The 24,984-nt window shown below is 42.9% G+C and overlaps 2 protein-coding genes across 5 annotated transcripts in view; one reads left to right on the forward strand and one right to left on the reverse strand.

The window, feature by feature from the left end:
• The window catches only part of AKAP7 (A-kinase anchoring protein 7), a 102,175-nt gene that overhangs the window by 34,720 nt on the left and 42,471 nt on the right, over nt 1–24,984 (forward strand). For all 4 annotated transcript variants that reach the window (XM_066614597.1, XM_066614587.1, XM_066614606.1 and 1 more), the window contains one exon: nt 12,027–12,139. In XM_066614597.1, the coding sequence (XP_066470694.1) occupies nt 12,027–12,139 (113 nt within the window). The remainder of the gene's footprint in view (nt 1–12,026; nt 12,140–24,984) is intronic.
• On the reverse strand, nt 17,116–19,584 carry MSH5 (mutS homolog 5). The gene has a single exon (XM_066611826.1). The coding sequence runs from the start codon at nt 19,582–19,584 to the stop codon at nt 17,116–17,118; it is 2,469 nt and encodes an 822-aa protein (XP_066467923.1).

Here is a 24,984-nt window from a genome sequence, read left to right on the forward strand (position 1 = left end):
GAGTATTGTAGAAAGTGCTTTCTTACATTGGCCTCTGTTGTCATCTATCAAGTGCATGGCCTTTTCCGTAGTAGCCCTGGAATTACAGTATATATTTCCCAGAGAAATTCATGTACAGGTGGGGCCTCGGTATCTGTGTGGGATCTGTTCTCGGATGCCCGGTGGATACTGAAAATCCTGGATAAGTGAATCCATGATCTTCAGCCCCTTATGCCATCTGGAGGGGACCAGGCCTGTGCTTCAGTCCCCTCCGGAGGGCTTTCTGAAGCCCACAGAAAGGTGGATGGACACGTTTTGCCTTTGTGGGTTTCAGAAAGCCCTCCAGAGGCACTGGAGCACAGCTCTGGTTGGCTTTGGGGGGTTCAGTGAGGCCAAATTGAGACAACACAAATCTGGCCTCAACAGTGAGGCCAAATCTGGCTCATCCATGGTCTAGTGGATCCATGTTGGACCAGATCCATGGATATAAAATCCATGGATAAACAGGCTCCACCTGTATGTTATTTCCTGATCTAATTTTTTATAAGCAAGTGAAGACTTCCTTTTTTCATCAGACATTTGGAAATTAATTTGAAATTTTTCCTGTTGCATTTATGTAGTTTTGTATTAGTCATGCCTCCCATAACGCAGCTTCCTTTAGTGCTGATGCATTATAACACTCATTGCCCCAGTGTGATTGGCAGCTATTTGAAGCAATAAGAGCGGTGCAGCTCCTATTTTTTTGCCTGTTAGATTGGTTTGTTCTACAGCGCTGTTTCACGCAGCATTTAACTTATGAAAAATGTATCCTCCACTCCCTTGGAAATATAGGGTGCTTTGTGAACATTTTTTGTTGAGAGGTGAGCTAGAAATACTATAAATTAAATAAATAACAACATAAAGGGACCCCTCCCTCCCCTGCCTGCAGTGCATCAGCTTAGAAGTTCAGGAATGCTCTGGCAGAATGAGTTGGCTTCCCTTTCCACCTGAAGCTCTTTATGTGTTTTTCTTAAGCCATATAGGGGCCACACTGAACTCTAAGAGTAACAGTGCTGGAAGTGGGATTTGGTGATTGGATCCGATGTTCAGCTATGCTTCCACTGCTCAGGAGAGCTTAGGGTTGGATGTTTTTTACTGAATATATCCCATTGGGTTCTTCATAAATCTGCCTAAGATTTCCAATTCAAGATCTGCTCTCTGAGGAAATTGGATATAACAAAACAGGGTGCAGACAACCTGTCAGTGAATCATTCTTAAATGACATTTAACAAAAAGATCTCAGTTCCGAAGAAATGCCTGTAATTTGTCATTGTCCTGTTAGACAGTCCCCTAAATTCCAACCATTTCTTGGAAAGGTTATTAAAGGCAATGAATGATCTTTTGTCTCTAAGGAATTTGAAGTCATACCATGCTTGAACATTGCGTGACTCATATTAGGGCATTTTTCTGAGTTGCAAAGGCCACTGCCATCTTGGTTATCATTTGCATTGCCTAATATAGCATAATTTCAGTGGCTTCTAGCATTGTTATTTCAGGCCTTCTACATTATACCTTTATTGTTATGCCCCTGCTCAGCAGCCATATTCACTAGAACAGGGGAGTAGGGAACCAGAAAAGTGTATGTGTGGGCAGGGAGGGGGACAGTGATGGTGCTGCAGCAATCACAGCTCTGTTGCTACCAAGGGGCTTGTTTCTTACCTGAATGGCAGAGTTGGCCTCTTGCAGGCTCCTGGAAGCTTGCAGCCCCCTCCACTGTCATCCGTGGCTATGTAAGCAGCCTTTATCTCCAATCAGCAGTTACTTCTGGTTTCCCTGCAAAAACCTGAAGTAACTGATGATTGGAGATCATCATGCCTTGGTAGCAACAGAGCTGCGATCGCTGTAGCACCATCACTGTCTTAAGGGAGAATGCCCTGCTTCCGGTTCCTGTGGTGGGTTGTGACCCATGACTTTGAAAACCGGTATACTAGAACATACTGAAGACTATAATAGAATATTGTAGAAAGTCAGGATCTAGCTTCAGTGTTGTGTGTTCTCTTGCTTTCCTTGTTTGCATTAACAGTAATTAACTGCATGTGCACTGACACTAATCACGGTAAACAATCTGGCCTTCTTTAGCCAGAATTTGAAAAAACAGTTTGAAGTAGGTTAGTAAACCCTAGATACAAGGGAAGGGAGGGGATAATTCACTCTGAACAGAAGAGAATGGAGGGAGAGGGATTCCTAGTCTATGCTCTGATTTGCAATCTGTGTTTTGCAGGGAGCCTAGCATTACATCCATACTGGATCATTTACTCTTTTGGACCATTTACTCCATTTACTCATACCGAACCATTTACTTTTCTGTATCAGAAACCATTGGACCCCAAGGCTAACTTTTTGTTTTAATAAATTTGTTTTATGTGGTTCATTTAATAATGGAATGAGAAAGAGGGCTGTACCACACAGCAGAATGAAGAAAAGTTAAAATGCCAGTGGGGGCAAGGCAGACTGCTTATTATACCCCATGCACCTCTAACCAAAGTGTTCTTTTCCTAAGGGAGTGCATTTATGTTCAAAATATATCTTGCACCAATTGGTGTTTCATGTAATACTGTGTCATATTGATCTCCATTATAGCTAAATAGTTACTTATTGTAAAAATAGGGTGTTTCTTGAGTCTCAGACATCTTTCCTTTCTTCCATACTTACAGTAAGTATGCTTACGCAAGACCCCTCTCTGACATGGGATGATAACTTGCCATCTTTAATTTCTCACTATCTCTGGTTCATTATGTAGACAAAGAGACCTGCAGGCTGCAGTGGAATTTGTGACTAAGTAATGCAAATGTTTGACCTTAAACTTGCACAAAATGACTTTGCTTTAAAACAAAGACCAAATGCTTTGAGAAATAGCTATGTTTAATATAATCCCTCGCATTTCTCACTTTACTTGTTCTGATTATTTAAAAAGTTTTCTAAGGATACACAGTTCTATTTTCATTCAGTTATTTTTTTATTACTCAACTATGACATTAGAATCCCTCTCAAAACCAGTACTTCTGTAAATGTTATACATGCCCCAGAGCTGAGTGTTTTTAGCTTTGCATTAATGTTGTGGCCTTTGCACTGTTGTGTGAGGTAACCTCTTGTTTGCCACTTAACTAATCTTTTCAAATAAAATGTTGAGTTAAATGATCTACACATGTGAATTTGAGAGTTGCCTATAAATAACAAACTCATTGTGGGTGAACATGATACCATGAAAAGAACCATGAAATTCATTTTGGCTGCATCCTCCAGGGAAGATTCCTCTGGGAGGAATTGGACAAAAACCAGAAGTAGATCATGATCACATTTTTGAGCAGCTTAGAGGTTCAGTAGGCTCACAGAGGGGATCCACAGGCTCCCTGCACCCTCCAGAGAGCCATAGTGACCCCCGGTAAGTTTTTTAAAACCCCTTTTGTCCCTGGCGGCAGCATGATCTCAGGAGTGCTCTCGCCCCACCAATTAAGGGGGCAGAGACAGGGCCTTCCTGGCTGGAGTGTCACAATGCCCCAGTTTGAGAACTTCTGCCTTTGGTGATAGGAACTACATCAGTGCATCTGAACATAGATCTTTCCCTTGTAAATAATGAGTATATCAGATTTCTTTGCCGATCCAGGATTGTGGAATCCTTATCAATTTTAATTAGTTACATAGGGTCTATCCCACCCATCCTCCATAGAGCATGGGATAGTGAACAAGGTTCTCCCATGCCTTATTTCATCTGCACCAGCAGTGTAACTGAAAGGAGTACTGCCCTGGGAGGCACCTTCTTGGGCTGGGGCATCGCTCTGGTCACGTCCAAAGGGTATTCTGTGGGTTTTCAGTTGAAAACCAGAAGTGATTATTTTCAGCCCTTAAAATGCATTCTGAGAGTTGGGGAGGCTGCCTGCAGTCTCCGTGGCCCTCAGAATGCCTTCTAAGCCCTTCTGAGGGCTGAAAACCTTTCCAGTTTTTGACTGAAAACCACTTGTGAATATTTTCGGCCCTCAGAAGGCCTTTGAAGGAAATTTAGGCCTTCAAAGGAAATCCTTCTAAGGAAGGATATTTCCTAGCCCTATGTGGAGATATGAACCTGGAACCTTCAGCATGCAAACCTGGTGCTCTAATACTGAGCTACAGCCCCTCCTTAAGCTGTACCCCTCCTTATGATCCACTTTTTTCAGCTTGAATCCCAATACACATACCAAACTACATTTACATACAATTGTTTCTGGATGGCAGAAATTACTGTCCATGGGTCAGTCCTAAACTCTGGATCAGCCATTTTCAACCACTGTGCCATGGCACACTGGTGTGCCACAAATGGTTCGCAGGTGTGCCATGGGAGTTTGGGGAGTGTCATTTATTAGTATGGCAATTGGGGGATTTGAGCCCCCTACCAGCAGCATGTGTAGCAGCATGGTGTGTCTTGTCAGTGGTCAAAAAACTGATGGTGTACCTTGGCAATTTTAGCATCTTGTCAGTGTGCCATGAAATGAAAAAGGTTGAAAATCCCTGCTCTAGATGGAGCTAGATCAGGGCTTTCCAACTCTGACCCATGGGCCAGATCTGGCACCCACGCTAATCCTTCCCCTGCATGAACAGAGCTTATTGTTCTGCAGGTGAGGCTTCCATTGTCACCGCTGATTTCCTCCCCCCCCCCGTTCACTCCACCTCTCCACTTCCACGTTCTGCTGCCCCTTTAGGCTCTGCTCCAGGATTTCCTGGCAGACACAGCAGGGCAGAGCAAACATGAGGGTGATTGGTGGCCATAGTAGCAGCCTCCCTGGCGGAACAGTAGGCTCCAATTGAGCTCCAGAAGGATCTCTCCAGACTGGCAGAATGGGCAGCAAAATGGCAGATGCGCTTCAATGTCAGTAAGTGTAAAGTCATGCACATTGGGGCAAAAAATCAAAACTTTAGATATAGGCTGATGGGTTCTGAGCTGTCTGTGACAGATCAGGAGAGAGATCTTGGGGTGGTGGTGGACAGGTCGATGAAAGTGTCGACCCAATGTGCGGCGGCAGTGAAGAAGGCCAATTCTATGCTTGGGATCATTAGGAAGGGTATTGAGAACAAAACGGCTAGTATTATAATGCCGTTGTACAAATCGATGGTAAGGCCACACCTGGAGTATTGTGTCCAGTTCTGGTCGCCGCATCTCAAAAAAGACATAGTGGAAATGGAAAAGGTGCAAAAGAGAGCGACTAAGATGATTACGGGGCTGGGGCACCTTCCTTATGAGGAAAGGCTACGGCGTTTGGGCCTCTTCAGCCTAGAAAAGAGACGCTTGAGGGGGGACATGATTGAGACATACAAAATTATGCAGGGGATGGACAGAGTAGATAGGGAGATGCTCTTTACACTCTCACATAATACCAGAACCAGGGGACATCCACTAAAATTGAGTGTTGGGCGGGTTAGGACAGACAAAAGAAAATATTGCTTTACTCAGCGCGTGGTCGGTCTGTGGAACTCCTTGCCACAGGATGTGGTGCTGGCGTCTAGCCTAGACGCCTTTAAAAGGGGATTGGACGAGTTTCTGGAGGAAAAATCCATTATGGGGTACAAGCCATGATGTGTATGCGCAACCTCCTGATTTTAGGAATGGGTTAAGTCAGAATGCCAGATGTAGGGGAGGGCACCAGGACGAGGTCTCTTGTTATCTGGTGTGCTCCCTGGGGCATTTGGTGGGCCGCTGTGAGATACAGGAAGCTGGACTAGATGGGCCTATGGCCTGATCCAGTGGGGCTGTTCTTATGTTCTTATGTTCTTATGTGCTGGGTGACTATTTGTAATGCGCAGTGGTCTCCAGTTTGGTCTCCAGTCACTCATTTTCAGTATCATCTAGCTTAGTGGTCTCCAGTTTAGAGACCACTAAGCTAGATGATACCGAAAATGAGTGACTCCCGCTGAAACATCATCACCACATCCCCTCCCCACCCTCATGTTTAGTAAAAGAAAATGTGTGTTAGTCCATCATTGCATTGTTTCCTCACTCTTGCTCTAGTTCAGTGGCTGCTGTTTGCAGGAGGACCAGGCAAACTCAACACAGCACATCGTACTCCATGTTTTCTTTTACTCGATGTAATCGGGAGAGGGGGAGGAGGAGACATGGGGCTGCCTCTTAAGTTGGCAGCCACATAGATTCGATATTTGTCTATTTCCACCTGCAGGTTATGTGAGTTACACTTGTAATGTTTAAACCTCAGATTGTCCCTTCTGTACCTTGTGAAATCGGTTTTGACTTTGCCTGTTTATCACTAGCTGTCCACAGTATGACAGAAGCCATAACAGGAAGTTTGAGATCTTTAGACCAGCAAACCATTTAATGCATGAATCTAATTAGGCACAACTCTAATGTAGCTGCTGTACATGTTACCAGGAGCATCTGGGTTTTCCAGGGAAGCATTTGCCTGTTCTTGGCAGCAGGTCTCTGAACCAAATCCCAAAGAGGTAAACACTGAGATGCAGACTAAGTGGGGTCTGAATATTTAAGCAGATAGAATGTGTATTTCTTGCTCAGTATACATCTGCTGAACACTTATAGTGCCAGGTGATTATCTGCAGGAAGCAACAAGTTGCACTTGTACGAAAACTTTGATCCAGAAGTGATTAGAAGTCGTAAGTAGTGTCTGCTGATATTATTCATCAGTTTGGATCATCTTCCAGTAAGGATCAGCCCTAAGCTGACAAGACCAACAGTTTAAAAGCTGTGTTACGTGAGACCATCTGGCTTTATTTTTGTTTTGTTTATACGGCATCCCCGAATGAACTTCTGAGACAGATTTGACGTCCTTTGCTCCATTAGGACCACATTACAGTATTTCTTTCAGTGGTACAGTGGTAAGGCATACACGGATTGCTGGAAAGCAAGATAGATCAGTTCCACAGTACAGTGAATTTTACTAACAGAAATAATCAGTGACATGAACCTCAATACTGTAAACCAGCTGTGCAACACAAAAGAGTTATCTTGTAGAATTGGCAGCTGTTGCTTAAGATTCCTGCTGTTTCTGTACAAAAAAGTGGTGTTCTGGCCACAGGGGGGAGCCTATATTTCATGAACCGAGCAGCTCACGTTCAGGAGATCTCCTTGGAGATGAATAATGGTAAAAGAAATCAGGTCAGTTTTACTCTTTGTCTTTTTTTACAGACAAGATATTTGCCTTCCTTTTAGCCAGGCAGTATACAGTATATTTAGGCTGGATACTTTGTGAATGTTTTATATGGAGGATAGCCACCGGGTAGATGGGACTCGTCAGCCTGGGAAGGCAGCTCATCTGAGAGAAGGAAAACTCTGATCCCAAACCTCCACTACCTTGTGGCTACATCCAGTTATGGAAAAGGCTTCAGGAGTCAACCTCAAGGCAAAATCTGGAGCCAGAGTCCCTGAGGCAGTTCATGGCTGAATACAGTCACGTTCTGGCAACTCCTGCGACGCCGCTGGAACCAACCGTATTGGCCTCTGCCTTTCCATTGGACCATTTCAGTGACGTGGAGAGGGGGGATTTGCTGCATGGGTAACAGCCTATCCTCCATACCTACTTTACCCAGGCTTCGCGCACTGGAGAGGACACTCTGTTCCAGAACCACCATTCAGAGCGTGACACCGTAGTCTTCCGAGACTGAAGGATGCCAACAAGATGTATGGAGGATAAATTCATTTCTATTGCTGTATGTTTTCATATAAGTGCTTGTTATTGCACTCCAGTATAGGGGGCCCCCATATCTGCAGATTCACTTCACAGATTGGGTTGAGGACCCCGCAGCGCACGCACCCCTGCTTGCATCCCCTCACCTCTGAAGGGATGTCTGTCCCCAGCCTCTGGTGGTCTCAGACTGCACTCTAAAGTAAAAAAAAAAAGCAATTTCTGGTTTCACGGAGAAACCGGATGTGATGTTTTTAATGCCTTACCAGGCATTGGGAGGCTTGGGGAAGCCCTAGAGCAGAGCTACCTTCATCTCCGTAGGGGTGGTGGCTCCCTGGAACCACAGGGACAGGCATTTGCCTTATCTGCGGTTTCGGTATCCATGGGGGTTCCAGAACGGAACCTCTGCAGATAAGGGGGCACGCCTGCATATAAGAATATAAGAACCACTCTTGCTCCATCAGAGTCAATCTAATTCAGGACAACGTCCTATAGCGGATGCCTTCTTGCTCCTGGTAAGCTCACAGGCAGTGATGGCCGTCCCTGTGCTGTTTGCCCACAACTAATATTACACATGCTCATAACAAACAGTTGGTTATGCCAGATGAACATTTGTAACAGTTTTGTTTTGTACAGTAGTCGGTTATGAATAGGACAGATACTTGCATTATCCAGATATGAAATGATCAGAATAGTCCTCTCACAGCACAAACCTATGCACATTTAGTCAGAAGTTAGTCCCACTGTGTTCAATGAAACTTACGCCCATGAAGGTGTGCATAGGATTGCAACCCAAAAACAGACCCAGTGTTATAACCAGGTTTGTATGTTAAACTGAAATATATTTATTACAGAAGGTTCACAAAAATTGGGTGCATTTTACGAAGTAAATAATAGTTGATGCCAGTATTTGAACCAATGTTTGCTTACTTAAGTTTCTGATGGTATGGACAAGTTTCCAAAAACATAAGAGTCTCTATTAATGATATGTACTTTCTGCAAGGCCATTGTCTGATGCTGTCCAGAGTCTTTTAGCCCTTATTAGCGCTGATCAGTACAAAGAGTCAACTGTTGTTGTTATCCAAATTGATACCTCATCTTTCCTAATCCAGGTCACCTCAAGGCAGTTCACAAGTCAAAAAACATACCATAGCAAAATGACTAAAAAACATTACTAAAGCATCAGGAAAAAAATAAGTCAGAATATATCCATTAGAATCACACATTTTAAAAGTCAAGCTTTTGCATGATTAACCAGAAACACCCATGGCAGGGATAAAAGAAGAGGGGGAGGCAGACTCACCAGCTATTCCACAAAGCTGCTCTCTTACCATCCAGCCACAGCAGGAGACAGCATCTCCTGCCACAGCCCAGGTGTTCACAGAATAAGGATGCTGCAGACCTTAGGAGCAGAGAGGCCCTTCCCCTCAGAGTCCTACCCTTCAGCCATCAGAGGTAAGAAACAACCAGAGTGAAAAGAAGGGATTCTAATCTACCCAGTAGCAACAAGTGTTGATCCAGTAAATATTTTTATTGAAAAATAGCAGTGATAGAGCAGTATCTAAAAGAGAAACACACAAATGGGTTTGCAAACCATCTCCTCCAAGCAAGGCTGTATCTATCACTGAAATTTCCCTTTGAGAGACTAGAAAGGTATAGTTTCATATCACACATTTTTGTTGCAGTTTCCCTGGAAGGGGCTTTAATACTGGGGTTGGTGTGCTGTGACTGGCTCAGTCATAGGAGAGTGAGCAAGGCAGGTTGGTGGCAGAAGGTGCAATTTTCTGCTGTTTTTCCCTTTCCCATTGTTCCTTATATGGTTACTTCCTACTTGCACCACCTCTGTTGTTGGCATAACATTTTCCTGGTGTTTGGGGCATGTCCATCGTCCGAAGGATATGGTTAGGATATGGCACACCTTGATTCTTCCTCATTCCTCTCATGTTATGCCACACTCTCCACCCTGTTTTAGCCTCTCTGCCAGCAGAGTTGCTCCGTTGACAAGGTGTTTTTCCAACATTGTACTGGTCTCTGGCGTCAGCGTGTAGACTTTTATGCCAGCTGGGCTGTAGGTGCTCCAGCATACGTAGAAATAAACTGGTGTATCAGGAATTTGGGATTGGGCTGCTACCTTCATATCTGTACTCAGATTTACTTGGTTTTCTAAATAAGTTATTTAAATGATGCCACAGATTCATGCTGCTGATTTTTCCATATGCAAGTAGCACTTCTTTTTTGAGGCTGGCATCTTAGATTAATAGAACAGGACAGAAATGGAGCAACCAGAGTATTGCACATCAAATATGTATGATTGTACATAGTTGTGGTCATTCATACTTCAGTGAGTTTTGACACAGCTGATGGAATATTTAAATATATTTATGATGATCATGGAGCACATTTTTGCTGAAGGAAAAACCACTGAAAGGAGTGGATGCCTAGTATATGAGTTAATAATTAAACTTAATTAAAAGAAGCTTGCATAGTAATAAAATTATATTAGTAGTTAATTTATGGCAAGGAAAACAAGGTGATGAAGAGATTAAGGATCAACGGTCTACCTCCTTTGATACTGTGAAATGGGTCATTGTTTTAGTTCATATGATGTGAATTAATGTCTGCTGTGGCAACAAATATGTATTTTGTTTTACACAGTTGTATAGCTCTGTTAAGTGGCCAACACTAGCATGTTTTGCGAACATTACCCTACCATTGGCAGTGTGTTCCCCTTCTTCAGTACAGGAACACATAACTCCCACAATCTGTGTGTGTGTGTTTTTTTGTTTTTTTTAATGCTGTGAGCAAACTAGGTTCTGCAACAGACCAAGCATTGCAATGGAGATGTGATACTGTGCTCTTGGCATCATATTATGTTCTTTTTCATCACTGTGAGAGGCCCCAAATGACCAATTTTTACTGTAAATACAACTGATAATAAACAGAAGTTAATGACACATTCCATTGATATTTCTCCAGCAGCAACACTCATCTAAATGCTGATTTCTTTTTAACTTAATTCTGAATTCTGTAATCTTGAGATACTGCAAACATTAATTTGAAATGCATTTTTAACATCATAAGCCAAATTTATCTCTGTAGTGCTTCTACAGAAGTTAACGAAGTATGCATGTAGCCCATTATCTTTAATGTGAAAACTTGTTCATGGAAAACAGTTGCCTGAGCTTTGTCCTTATTATTCCCCTAGGCAGAAACGGCTTAAATGAAGGAAAGCAAATGTGCACTCAAATATGTGTATGTTTGAAATAAATTAAGTATGGCTACTGTCATTTTCTTTGTACAGTGGGAATTATTAAAGAACTATCTCACTAATACCCTGTTTTTTAAAGAAAAGTTTTATACGTTTTCTTACTTTTTAAAGTACAACATGCACATGTGCACACATGTGCACAAGTTTCCTTCCGTAGTGCTCAGACCCCCTCCTCTGGCCCCAAGTGCTGACAGTATCAGGATCTGAAACAGAAGCTCTTAATCCAGACCACATGATAATTGGGCTATCCCAGCACCAACACCAGCTGCTCAGCTCCAAAGTGACACATTAACAGAAGTGGTGCAGCTGAAGGGGCACCACTGAGAGAACCAAATTATCATGCTAGCTGCCCTTTCATTGGCACTACTTCTGTTGAAGCACTGGGCGACAAAGACTAAAGGAGGCTTCAGAAGGCAACAAATGGTACAAGTCAAGAGGCAGACCGGGAGGAGCGAGAAGAGAGACACTGCTGAGTTGCTGGGAGAGTGCAATTATCACACAGGCCACCCTTTCAGCTGTGCTGCTTCTGCCAAGGCATCACTTTACAGAGCACCTCTCAGCTGCTCTGCTCTGCTGTCCTTGCCTCCAGAGGGGTTTTTGAGTTCAGCAGAGGCCATGGATATCTGTCCACGGCCTCTGCTGGGCTCAAACTGAGCTATAGAGCTCAAAATCCATGACTTCGGAGGGTCCACCAGTGGGTCCAGACTGCATGTACAGGCATTCACCCATGTCTGCAGTTTCAGTTTTCCGTGGAGGGTTCAGGAACAGAATCTCCATGGATTAGGTGGCACACCTGTATATGGCCAAAACCAAGCGTGACCGAGGCAAGACAACTCACCTACATGCTTGAAGCTTTTTAAGCCACCACAAATCTTTGTTGGGGTAGGTGGGACAGTGATCATCTCAAGCATCATTGGATGGGTCTATCCGTTTATAAAGAAACAATTTTCATGTGAATTTTATGTGATGTTTATGTTAGGTTGCAAGTATGAAATTGTTTGGTTTCCAGATGGATTGTTCTTTTTTCCCACCCATGGATCAAATTTCGCTCATATTTTGGCATATGTTTCAGCATGCTCAGTACTTTGTATATTAGAGCCTCTCCATTTATCCCTATCTAGATATTGTGAAGAAGGTATTTCAAGAAAACGGCATCTTCACTGGAGATGACAGAGCTTTTAAGCCTCACATGACCTTCATGAAGCTGTCAAAGTCACCAAAACTACGAAAACAGGTGCAGTCACTTCTTACATTGCATACATCTATACAACCAGGAAAAGAAACCAAATTCAGAGGATCAGAGGGAAATGTATCCGGTTTCCTCTTGCTATAATCTGATTACAATCTAATTGGGTTTTTTCTCTTTGAAAAGAGAGAAATTGGTAAGGCTTTGACTACTAATGTTTTTAGGAACCATCATTTTAAGCAAGAAAATTCTGCTTTTATTTAAAAGCAATCTTTGTAACTCATATTCAAGTACTGTATCTGGCTTTTGCAAGTCTCACTTTCTTGAGAAAATGTTTTTTTGATCTTGCTTGTCAGCCAATTTTCAGAGCAATTTAAAGACCATATAGGGCTTAGGATTAATTCAAAAATTAATTGCTCCTTTTGTGAAATATCTCATATGTTCATATTATATGAATATGAACCAGGATAACTCTACACTGTATTTTCTGTTACTTTCTGTGTCTTGCCTTCTTTGTTACTATAATTTTTTATCTCTGAGTCCTTTTATTTGTTTGTTAAGTAGCAATGAGTACTGTGGACCAAATTTGACCTCTGAATTAGGAGCAAGTGTCCTACACACATAGAGTACAAATGTTGGTAATGTAAATCAAACAGTTATACTCATTGGTCATTATGAGCATGCTCCTATGATAACTAACAATTATAACTGGTTTCAGTGGACTGACCGAGGCAGCTTATACAGTCGGACAGTTGGTCCATCTATCTCAGTATTGTCTTCACTGACTGATAGTGGCTCTAGAGTTTTCAGGCAGGAAAATTCTCCTATCTGGAGATATTAGGAGTTGAACCAGCATGCCAAGTATGTATACCACTGAACTACAGTCCCTTCCCAGTGTGATAATGACTCAAGAACATATATAGGAACTCATGCTAGGAGGCCTCCTACTTCAGGCAGGAGAGAGACCAAGGGCACTGATGCAGGGGTGGGAGACGCCTTAAAGGATTTGGGCACCTTCTTGTGCCAGTCCCGTTTGGTCCTCATACAGTTCCCTTCTGGCAGGCATCCAGGCAAGACCTCTGGAGCTTTGACTGGGGAGAGAGTTAATGCACCTGGTACTTTTGAGCTCCAGAGCACCAAGGAATGCTGAATGCCAGGTTGGAAATAATCAGTAGAAGAAAGGCCTGTTCAGACAACTGCATTAGTACCTTAAGATGTTAAACATTCAGGGCGGGGGATCTGAAACATGCCTGGGTCACATGATAACTTACTGGTTAAATTATTAATCTAATCCAGTATTTTATTTTATTTATACGAATATGAGAATTCATTGTTGATGATCCAACTACATAGTAGTGTCAAGTCATTCAAGACATAAACCATACTGAATTAAATTAAAACGTTAACTTTAAAGGGTTATATCCATAAACCATTTTTTCCTCCCAAGTTTGGAACTGGTAGAACCTTGTGCTGCTGTAAATGAAAACCATGCAGTGTTGCATGGAAAACCAAGAACAAAACAGACCTCAGAATACAAGTACATGCTAATATTGTTGTACTAGGGCTTTGCAGCCTTAACCTTTCATTATCTTGCAGGGTAATCCTAGGCATTTCTATCAGGAAGTAACTTCCAGTAACTTCCGTTCAGTGGGATTTAACTCCCAGGAAAGGCTGCAATCCTGTACACATTTAACATGGAAATATAGTGAGACATATTGAATATACACTTATATTGAATACAGTGAGACTTACTTCTGAATAAATATGCATTGGATTGCTCTGCTAATGAAAAACTTTTGTGTTTGAGCACACAGCTTCAATGAAAACAATGTAATTTGTACAGGTTTTCAAGGATTTCAGGTTATGTTCAAGGATTTCAGGTTATATTAAGTGCTCAAACACAATTTTCTGCCATAAATTAGTTTAGGCTTATCTGCATTAAATTGCAACAATTGCTGTTCCTAGTGTATTCATATTTGATGTGTCTCTATGTCAGTGGTTCTCAGTTTGTGTAAAGCTTCCCCCATTCCTTTAAGGGGCAGGGCAACAACATAATCCCCAGGATTGTGTCGCTAAGGACAGCAAAGTGTGTGGGTGCTTTTAGTCACAGATGGCCAGCGCAAGGTCCAGAAGGTGTAGGAAGCCCACACAACCTTTTTCAGGGCTCCTCAATGCTTAGAATGTTCAAAAGGAGTGATCAAAAAGCACTACCATTTCCAGGAGGTGCTTTTCGATTGCTTCATTTCAACATTCTAAGCATTAGGGAGCCCTCCTGATGCTTCCCACACCTTCTGACTCTTGCACTGGCCATCTGTGAGTAAAAGCACCCCCTTTGCCACCCTTAGTGACGCAATCCTGGGGATTGCGTTGCTGCTCTCACGCCTTCCCCGCAAATCTTACCTAGGGAGTAAATTTCCCTAAAAGTTTGAGAATCATTGCTCTACACAACTGCTATTAGACACTTGCTCCAGAACTGTCAGTGTGTGCTGTGACAAATATTATGATAAATATTCCAGCGTTCATCTGTTTCAATTGTGTAAACTGTTCGTCATACTTTCCCCTAAGCACAGTAAGTACTGTTGTGAAATCATAGGTTAATAGATAGTGCAACAATAATTCAGCTGAAAAACATGGAAGCGTCTGATAACATTGAACAGTAGGTAAAACATTAGAAAATTGAAACATAATAAACACAGAAAATCTCCAAGTTTGAATTATCTCATTAAATTATTATTTAGTAAAAATTTTAATAGTGTAGTTAATTTAGGAATAGCAATTGATTTGATAATTTCTTATTTGTTATATGAAACCTTGTACTATTTATTTTACATATCTATAGATTTATCCTTGCCTTAAATCTAGAGTCTTACCAAATGATTTCTGATCCAGTCAATTTTCACCATTGTTTATAAATAAGGAATGCTAGACAGGAATGTTTGTAAATAAGGAATGCATCTAGTTTTCTCTTGCTAGGATATGAACAGCATTAGTCATCCTTTTCTCTCTATAAACTCCAAAACAGGGCATCTAAGAGAAGGTTATCCTACCCCCTATATATGTCTGGTTGTGACTCATGGGTTCTTTTCTTTTTTTATAGGTTAGGAAACTGGGGGAAGGGAGAAGATATAAGTACTTTCCCCCAAAGTTTTACTTTTGTACAATGCAGTTTGAAAATACAGATCGGGCCTCTGTATCGGGATCCATTCTCAGGGATCCATTCTCAGACACACACAGCCCCCCCCCGAAGATACCCAAAACCGCAAATAAGCAAATCCGCTGTTTTGGCTCCTTCGAGCCTTCGAAAGTGACGGGAGCTGGGCTCTGGTTGCATCTGGAGGATTTTCTGAAACCCACGGAGGTTCCATTCACCCCAGGGCCTCAAAATGCCTTAAAAGGATTAAAATCATCACTGGAAATTGGAAGTGATGTTTTTCAACCTGAAATGGCCATTCTGAAGCCCACAGAGGCTGAGGGTGGATGCACACAGCCTCTGCAGACTTCAGAAAGCTGTCCGAAGGTGACCAGAGCACAGCTTCAGTCACCTTCAGAGGGTTCAGGTCTGGATCAACACAGGTCAAACGCGTTGAGTCAGATCTGCAGGAAGAAAATCTACGGATACCAAGAGTCAGTCTTTATGGACAAACAGATGTAATGTGTTCATGGTTCAGTGCTATGAAACTAGAAGAAGTTTTGGGATCACTGGTTTGATATCCTGGAAGGCAAACACAAAACATAGTGTGCTAGTTCAGATGTTATAGCAAATGATAGGTTGTTGAAAATCAGAAATTAATTAATTAATATGAGAGCTAAAGAGGAGCAGGGAGGAGGTTTATAAGGCCAAGGCTCCTGGCGGGTTTGCTCCCATAACACCAAATAACATTTGAACATGTCAGTTTCTTTATGTATTGCCTGGTTGCATCTAGTGTATCAATAGTAAGAAATAGTTACCAACAAACAAAACTTAAGAGTGTTTTTAAACTTTTGAGGCTTTAAGATTGTTTAAGAAAAGTGTACAGAATTTAAAATTGAAATCTAGAAACTTTACTGAGGGAATCATAATTCTGTAAGATATACAAATGATAGATAACATGAAGCAGAAGGAAATGTGACTCACAATGCAATCCAAACTCATGCTTGAGACAGTGCAGCCATCCCCGCTGCTCCAAGGAGCCCTATAAGGGTGGCTGGGGCTTTACCCAGGGTAAGGGGAAATATATCCCCTTAGCCCGAGGAGACTTCCAGCTGCCCCCTGAGCTGATTGGATGCAGCACAAGCCATGTAGCCTGATTGGCTGCGCAGCACAGCTTAGGATTGGGCTGCCAGTGGAATGCCAGCTCATAACATGTGCATGAAAATACCCCTCCCCCCACACACACAGAGCCTGCCAAAGATCTGCTGTAACAAACTGCATTCATTCTATTTTACTTTAAAATTGTAGATTTCCCTGGGCTCTCTACTTAAATAACCTTCTAGACAGGCGCATATTGCTTGGTTGAGTACAGGGACATTAAGATAACAAAAGTGGAGGAAAAGCAGGTTGCTTAAATTGACTCCAGTTACATGACAAAATATCACTTCGTAGACAACTATGCAGGTCAGTAAGAGAAAAAAGAAAAGTCTACAAACATTTGTGTTTTAAACATACATATTAGGGGTATCGGTTTACTAATATGACTTTCTGTAAACTAAGTTTGTTTGGTTTGCTGCTATACACATTTTATTTCAGGCCCACGCAATTTGCAGCCTACCATCAGCATAGCTCACTTGCTGTAGATGATGGGTCATTGGGGACACACTAAACATGGTTCTGCTGCCTTTCTGGTACTGCACAGATAGAGGGAAAAGGGTATCAAGCACCTGGCAGTCCAGAATGCGTGGCCAGTAGGCTGCATTCAGCTTGGTGGATTATAAATTGTGCAAGTTAATTTGCCATCTGGAGAGGAATTCACTTGAGAGAAACTGTCAATTACTGTTTCTGGTTGATGTCCTAAAGAAGCATAAGCCAAGCTCTTTCATTTAGGAATTCACTGAATACACCATGTCATCTTAATAGGTGAGGCTGAGGAGGATAGCACTTCCTGATTCATAAACTCCTTTAAATCCAGTTGGGGGTTACTGAGATCTAGAGAGAGGAATTTATCTACCAGAGATCTGCAACTTTTCAGCTGTTTATCTTTTGAAGAATGATCAATATGTTGGATGGGCTTTCCACTGCGGAGCAGCTCTGACACTTCTGTTCCTCTGGAAATCACTTTAGGTGGCATGCCAGCCAAGGCTGCAATATTCGCTGCGTGACTGACTGTGGATACACCTTCTTTGATCTGATAGAAAAACACAAGTTCATCACCATCTTGTTGGGTGTCCATGGTCAGATATTGCACAAGAGGAGTATCAGGTAGGAGTTTCAGCTGCACAAGGCTATGGAAATTAGTGGCAACAAAAATGTGAGGACAGTGTGTTACTTGTCCAATCCAATGCCTTAGCACAGCAGCCAAAAGAGACAGACCATCAACTGTGTTTGTGCCTTTGCCAAACTCATCAATGAGTACCAGTGATCTTTCAGTGGCATTGTTCACTGCCTTGGCTACCTGGTTAAGATCAATCATAAAAGTAGACAACCCAAGAGATACTGATTCTCTGCTGTGGATCCTGGTATATATTCCATCCACTGCTCCTATCTCAGCCTCAGCAGCAGGTACATAGCTGCCAATGAGGGCCATAAATGTAATAAGGCCCACCTGCTTTAGATATACACTCTTTCCAGATGAATTGGGCCCAGTAAGGATCTTGATCCGACCATAACCTTCACTACTGTCCGCTGAATTGGGCACAAAGGTTTTTGCACATAACTCTATCAGTGGATGCCTTCCATCCTTAATACGGATCATATGGGAGTGAGAGAAGTGGGGGCGGGTGTATCCATTCTCACGAGCCATCACTGCTAGAGACAACAGCACATCCAGGTGTGCTGTGTATTCAATCACATCACTAAGCACTGCAGACTTTTCCAGAATCTTAGTCTGTAGTTGGTACATGATCAGTGTTTCCTGATCCCTTATTTCACAGTGAAGGTCACCAAGCAAGCTGTCTAATTCCTTTGTCCTAGCACTGCGATAATGCAGCTTCTCTTCTGACAAGAACATGAAATCCAGACCCTCAATCTCAAAGTCACTCTTGTCCACCATTGTGCGCATCCATGGAATGCAGAGTAAAAATCCTATCAAGGGAATATAAATAACACTACATGATGGAATCCGATCATCCAGATCCTCCAGTTCTTTTCGGGCCACCTCTGTAAGGAAGTCTGAGAGCCCCATCAGTTTCCGTTTCTTTTCATCAATGGTGGGATCTACATTTGGTCTGACAATGAAGTGATTTTCTGAGATGCTGCTTTCAAAATCAACCACTTTGCTGATTAGACTGGCAATATAGTGCAGATCATCAGTGAAGACCTGTGAAATAGTCTGGAAGAGTTCAATGGTGCTTGGCAAGGAGCGACATGCATCTCTGAGGCACACAGCACTATAAACAGTTTTATACAGTGCCTGCCAGTCACTTACCCTTGTGTTAGAAAGAGCCATTCTCCTAAGAATTAGAGGTACATTTTTAATATTTTTGAGACACTCCTGTAAGGTCAGTACCGTTTCATGATTCCGACTTAACAAGAAGAACTGGATAACATCCAGGCGTTTGTTCAGCTCAGTCAAGTTACGGGTGGGCCTCATAAACCACAGTCTCATCAGCTTCTCCCCCCACTTGCACCTGCAGTGGTTCAGAATTCCATATAAGCTGAGTCCTTCTTTTTTCCCAGTGGCTTGTTTATACACAGAAGGATGTACTTCACTTTTAAATATTTGCAGAACACAGTAAGTATCTTGATCCACATTTACAATATCTGTTAATACAAACTTTTTAAAAGCCAGAATGGGAACTCCAACACTATTGTCTTCCAGTTCAACTCCAACCCTTCTTCTGTCAAGAAACTTCAGCAGCCCTCCTATTGCTTTTACCATGAGTGGGCTCTCAAACGGAATAATGGAAGACAAATAGAGAATGCGCTCAGTTGCAGTCATGTGAGAGGGAACAAAGGGGAATTGCCGAGATAGGATCCTTTGTTTACTTACTTCTAAGCCAAAATCCATATTTGGATAGAGTACAACCTCTGGCTTTCCTTCTTCCCTCATGTCTCCTGTAGTGGCACTTATATTGGTCAGGAATTTGGCTATGCTATGATCCTGCTTAGCGCTGCTTAATATGTATTTGGGGAGTACCTCCTCAGTCACTTTCTGCAGCAGCTTAAGGTCTTCATTGTCTGGTGTGTCAGGCATATAGTAGATTGAGCAGTCTGCTGTGTCATAGTAAGCAATTCCCAACTCTCCTCCATACCACAATATGCACATATAGATCTCAGACTGCCTTTGTTCATCGTCTTCTTCAGAGACAGGTATTGGCGGATGCTCGCAGTGGGTGCCAGGAATAGCAGTGGCACTCATTTTTTGATGGTGACAATTCTAGAACCTGTGTGGCTGAATATACAAAGTTTGTGTTAGGCATTCATCCTGTGAGACACCTTCCCATCTGCCTCTAAGTTATCTTCTATTTCTTATAAATTTCTGCCTAAGTTTAAGTTATAATTACTTTTATTATTCATAAGAACATTAAGGGTCCAATCCTATCCAACTTTCCAGTACTAATGCAGCTGTGCCAGTGGGGAGTATACTGCATCTTCCGGTGGTGGAGGCAGTCACAGAGGCCTCCTCAATGTAAGGTTTCAAAAGAGTTAACTAAGGGCACAATCCTGGCTGCGCCCTAGGCCAGGGCAAGTCCCTTGCACTGACCCAGCAGGGTTGCAAACGTGCCGTGAAGCACGTTTGTGCTTCCTTGAGCGTTGGCTGAGCTGACGCAGGGTCGCCCGCCAGCTCATGGAGGCTGCATCCAGCCTCCATGCCCATTTGGGAAGGGAAGGTTGCATTGGCCGAGCTCGGCCGACGCAGGGGTCTGGGCTGGATGGGGAGAAGGCGGGAGGGAAGCGTTCCGGGGCGGGGGAAGGGTGGACGGAAGGTGGTCCTGGGGGTGGGTGGGGAGTGGGTGGTGGGGCTGGGACCTGGCTGTTATGCTGGATCCCAACCCCGTTCCCTGAACAGCACAGAGTAGCTTGAAGCCACTCTACTCTCTTCGAACTTACACCAACTCCGGGAGTGGTGCTAGTTTGAGGAGACCCATTGGGGCTGTGGTGGCTTACCCGGGACTAAGGGGAAGAGTTTTCCCTTGCCTCTGACTGAGCCACTTCTGGCCCCAGTCTTGCACTGGATACAGCACAGGCCTCCTGGCCTGCCTGTTCCAGTGCAAGATAGGATTGCACTGCTCATCACACAATGATCTCTTTTCAACATTAGGGTGTGTGTGTGTGTTTTCTGGACTATCATACTTAGATGTATATGATAAAAAGATTGGGTGGTAAATCTATATTTTAACATAGTTCTCTTACCCAGTGGAGCCTCCTGGATTGCCCACCCTACTGCAAGATGCAGCAGTAGCCATTTTGGTGCTGCTGCATTGGTGGGGGAGGGTAGAAATAATAACAGGGCTCTAACTCCATTAGAAACAAGGAAGGCTTCCATAGAAACAATAGGGTTCATGGAGAGCTAAGATAGAGAAGGGAAACTTGGATATTCAAGGAAAATAAATATATTCTTTGCTGTAGATGATATTGAGAGATTTGTTATATTCTTACCTGATAAATGATATTCTTACCTGAATTGTTCTTTTAAGGTATTAATTCTGAAGTATTATATGACATACTCATTGAGTAGTGTCTAGAGAGAATAAATTACATAAAGGGAATAGTTAGAATCTGAATCTTTTGTCCTAATATCCATCATCTAGTCTTATCTCTAATATAGAAATATGAAAAGCAGCTATGAAAGCAGATTTGTTTGTTTTTTTAAACAACTCCTGAAGTGATTCTAAATATACAGGAGCTGGACTTTGATTCTGATCAGCCACTAGAAATTACAGTTATGAACAGATTCATGATTCTTTTTATGAAGGTGATATACTAGGGTAGACAATACAGGGCTTTTGCAAACATCATTATATGAAGAAATATGGAGTAGAACATTAACAATATAAAAATATGAAGAAGAAAGTTGGTTACCGTTCACATTATACACATAGAGTGTATAAGTATGAAGAAACAGCATTTTTCCAAAAGTGTTAAATCTGTGACACTCAAATATTGTAATATTGTCTGTGCTCAGTATGATGCACTATAATCGACTTAGCACCTGCAGCTGTCACACCTAGACCTGAGTTCTTCTCAACCTACTCTGCAGCATTCTTTTCAATAGTCACCCTGAACAGTTGGTACTGCTGCTGGGAAAGAGGATCCATTGAGGAGCTGGGACTCAGCACATGCCTCCTTGCTGTGCAGAGTCTCAGAGGTTCAGTTGTAGCTTGGACTAAGCTCTGAACCAATTTTCCTTTATTCTTTATGGGCGTTTGGAGGAGAAGTTGATGCCTGTCCTCTGTGCCACTGCAATAGTGTTTTGGCTCTGCTACCTCTTTTTAGACCAAATAGATTTAACTTTTTGGTTTTATATATTTTACATTTTATTATGAAACTTTGTAAGTTGCCTTGGGTATTTGCTTTTTCATGGAAAGGTGGGATATACATTTTTTTAATTAATGGTATTTTTGAATTAATTTGTTCTCTTAATTCCTGAAACTTTTTTTTTTTTAAAGATTGTGAGTACCTTGGGGAATAGTCTATTAACAGGTAGAAAAAATGCTTTAAGCCACTCAGTGTGCATGGGGGTATAATCAAAATAATAATAATAGTTATTGTGAGCTATCCTGTTACTCACAAATATAAACTTCTAGAAACTCAAACTAAAGACTGGTTCACATGCTGCATTTGGGGGCTTAATGCTCAATCCTAACTGAGGGCCCAATCCTAAATTGGCCCAGTGCTGGTTCTGAGCTTTAGTGCTGGCATTGGGTGCCATAAACATGCCATAAAGCATGTTTATGGAACCCTCATGAGTAGGGAGGCCCATGCCAGTCAGGTACTGGGCCCAGCGGTGGCAGAAGGCGGATGCTCTGCCACCAGGGATAAGTGTAACTGCCAGGTGGCAGTGTGGCCTCTGGGGGTGGGAGAGGGCTGAAGGAGGGTGGGGAGTAGGCAGGGCGTGTGGGGTCAGTGGTGCTCTGCTCTGCTGTATTCTGAACTCTGTGTAGCCGGTGCAGACTTGAGAAGCCTCATTGTGGAGCTTGGGACTTTCCCTGGGGGAAGGGGATGAAAGTGCCCCTGCTCCAGCAGGCGCTGGGAAGCTCAGAGTTGAGCTGTAAGTTCCCCCACTGATGCAGCTGTGCCACTCGAGCATATGTTGCATCCTGGGTGGGGAGCAGTCATGGAGGTCTCTCCAGGGAACATTTGTTCCCTTAACTGAGGGTAAGTTTCCGTAACCCCAGTGGGTCATCTTGGATCAGCACCAGCTTCTTTGCTGGCACAGGAACAAGCTGAGTAAGGAGGGAATGGGAGAACATTGGGATGTGGATATTGGTGCAAGTTACAGTAATATTCACCCCCTTCCACCCACTATTCTGCCCCCTCCCCTCCCAGACACTCCCCCATTTCTCCCACTCTCTGCCCATGTTCCACCCCTCCCCCACTACTGGCTCTGGTGGGGCAGTGGGCTCCAGCTGCAAGGCGGAGATGCTGTTCACCTCTTGCAGCAGCTCCCACAAAATGGCCGCTGATGACATGCTGTTCATGCCATTGGCAGACATTTTATGGCAGTGGAATAGTGTTCCACATTTTTAAAACCCCCTGTGCACTGTCCCAATTGCAGTTAGGATTGGGCTGTTATCTCAGACTGGTATACTTGTTTCTCTTTTGTGTGTAGTGGAAAGTTTATCTTCCAAGAGACCAGCTCACTGTTGCAGACACTTGTGATGTATGCTGAGTGAAACACTACAATGCCCATCATGTGTTTGGTAGTGATCTGTCACACGAGCTGCTTGCAGAAAGAGAGTCAACTCTAGGTTTTATTATATATATATATATATATATATATATATATATATATATATATATATATATATATATATATATATATATATATATATGGTTTATGAATTGTTTTTAAAAAATGAATTATTCCTGAGAATAGAATAAAAATGCCTAAAAGTAGATGCATTGATTCTAGTCTTGTACTTTTTGGTTCTGTCGGTGCCAGAGGACTGCTCACTGTTCAAAGTCACTAACTTTACATATCAGACAAATTAAGGCTGCAATCCTAACCTCACTTTCCTGGGAGTAAGTCCCATTGAACACAATAGGACTTGGTAGACTTCTGAGTAGACCTGGTTAGGATTGTGCCCTATATGCTTTTTCTCTAATTTGAGCTTCGGGGGAACATCACACTCCTCATGCTTTCCTGCTTTAAGCAGAAGGAGAAGAAACCTACATTTTTTTTTTTTAAGTAGGAAAGATTTCACTTAGATTTCAAGTTTTAGAAAGTTCTCTCTTTTGCTTATTATTTCCTTCTCTGCAACCTTTGTTCATTAATTCTTGCTTAATCTTGTCTTCCCATGGAATCCCTCACCGAACCTCTCTCATTCATAAGAACATAAGAACAGCCCCACTGGATCAGGCCATAGGCCCATCTAGTCCAGCTTCCTGTATCTCACAGCGGCCCACCAAATTCCTGCCCCCTCATCATAAATACTATGATAATCATGGTATCTCCTCACAAATATGGTTTTGCCCCTCCCTACTCTTCGGAACAGGATCCTTTCTTCCTCCTCCATCGTTTCAGAGCCCAAGGAGCCGGTGCGGTGGGAGCCAGCTCCATTTTGCTTAGGCAGTCCCTTCCTCAGCCCCTCAAGCCCCTGAAGAAACAGAGGAAGACCTGGCAGGATGAAAGGGCTGTTGGCTGACTGGAGCTTTAGTTACCAGGCCACACAAGAATAGATTTAGAAGCTGACAAAAGCAAGGAACTTTTTAGGATGTCATGTAAAACAAATGAATTCTCCTTGATTATGGTTTGATCATTACTGTGTGAATAATATGATTGGGGGAGGGGATTAAATGAAGTCCTTTTCTGCTTCACTGAGTTTGCTGAAGTAAAATAGAATAAAAACACAGATTGACCGTGAGAACATTCTTTAAACAAAATAAGGCACTTTGCCATTTTGTTGTTGTGAAGAGGGTTGTGAATTATTATTGTGGGTTATCTTTTCTTCCGCAAAATGATTCCTCATCCCCCAGGCAGATAAGTGTGCTGAATTAAGGCAAACCAGGTAGAAACAGAAGTCCCTGACAATGTATCTGTGTCTGGGCTTGACCATTTCAGACTGCAGGTGTGGAACAAAATGTCAGCATGCTTTCTCATATGTGATACGGCCTACAACAAAACTGGGTGCATCAAGGGGAAGGATAACATACCCCAGTCCTGCAGACCTGACCTGTTTTCAGGCCCAAGCACATTCCTGTTCTATCTCCAGTGTTCAGGCCCCAAAACTAGAAGGAACCTTTAAGTAGCTCCTTCTCCAGGATAAAAATACAGCTCAGTGCCCAAAGCAAGGCTGAAACTGGTCTTAGCAGCTTCAGTATCCAAACTCCTGTGTTCAGACTCTTTATACCCTTAGCACAAATAGGGCCATTCCCTGTGGTGAACATTCCTTGCCTGAATTTAATCCTTACTTTAAAACAGGGGTGCCCAAACCCCGGCCCTGGGGCCACTTGCGGCCCTTGAGGACTCCCAATGCGGCCCTCAGGGAGCCCCCAGTCTCCCATGAGCCTCTGGCCCTCCGGAGACTTGCTGGAGCCTGCACTGGCCCGATGCAATTGCTCTCAGCGTGAGGGCGACTGTTTGACCTCTCGTGAG

This window comes from Tiliqua scincoides, chromosome 1 (assembly GCF_035046505.1).
Source record: "Tiliqua scincoides isolate rTilSci1 chromosome 1, rTilSci1.hap2, whole genome shotgun sequence".
Lineage (NCBI taxonomy): Eukaryota > Metazoa > Chordata > Lepidosauria > Squamata > Scincidae > Tiliqua > Tiliqua scincoides.

Bases quoted from the DNA above. Each gene is read 5' to 3' on its own strand.
- MSH5 (XM_066611826.1), bottom strand. From the start codon at position 19,584: ATGAGTGCCACTGCTATTCCTGGCACCCACTGCGAGCATCCGCCAATA.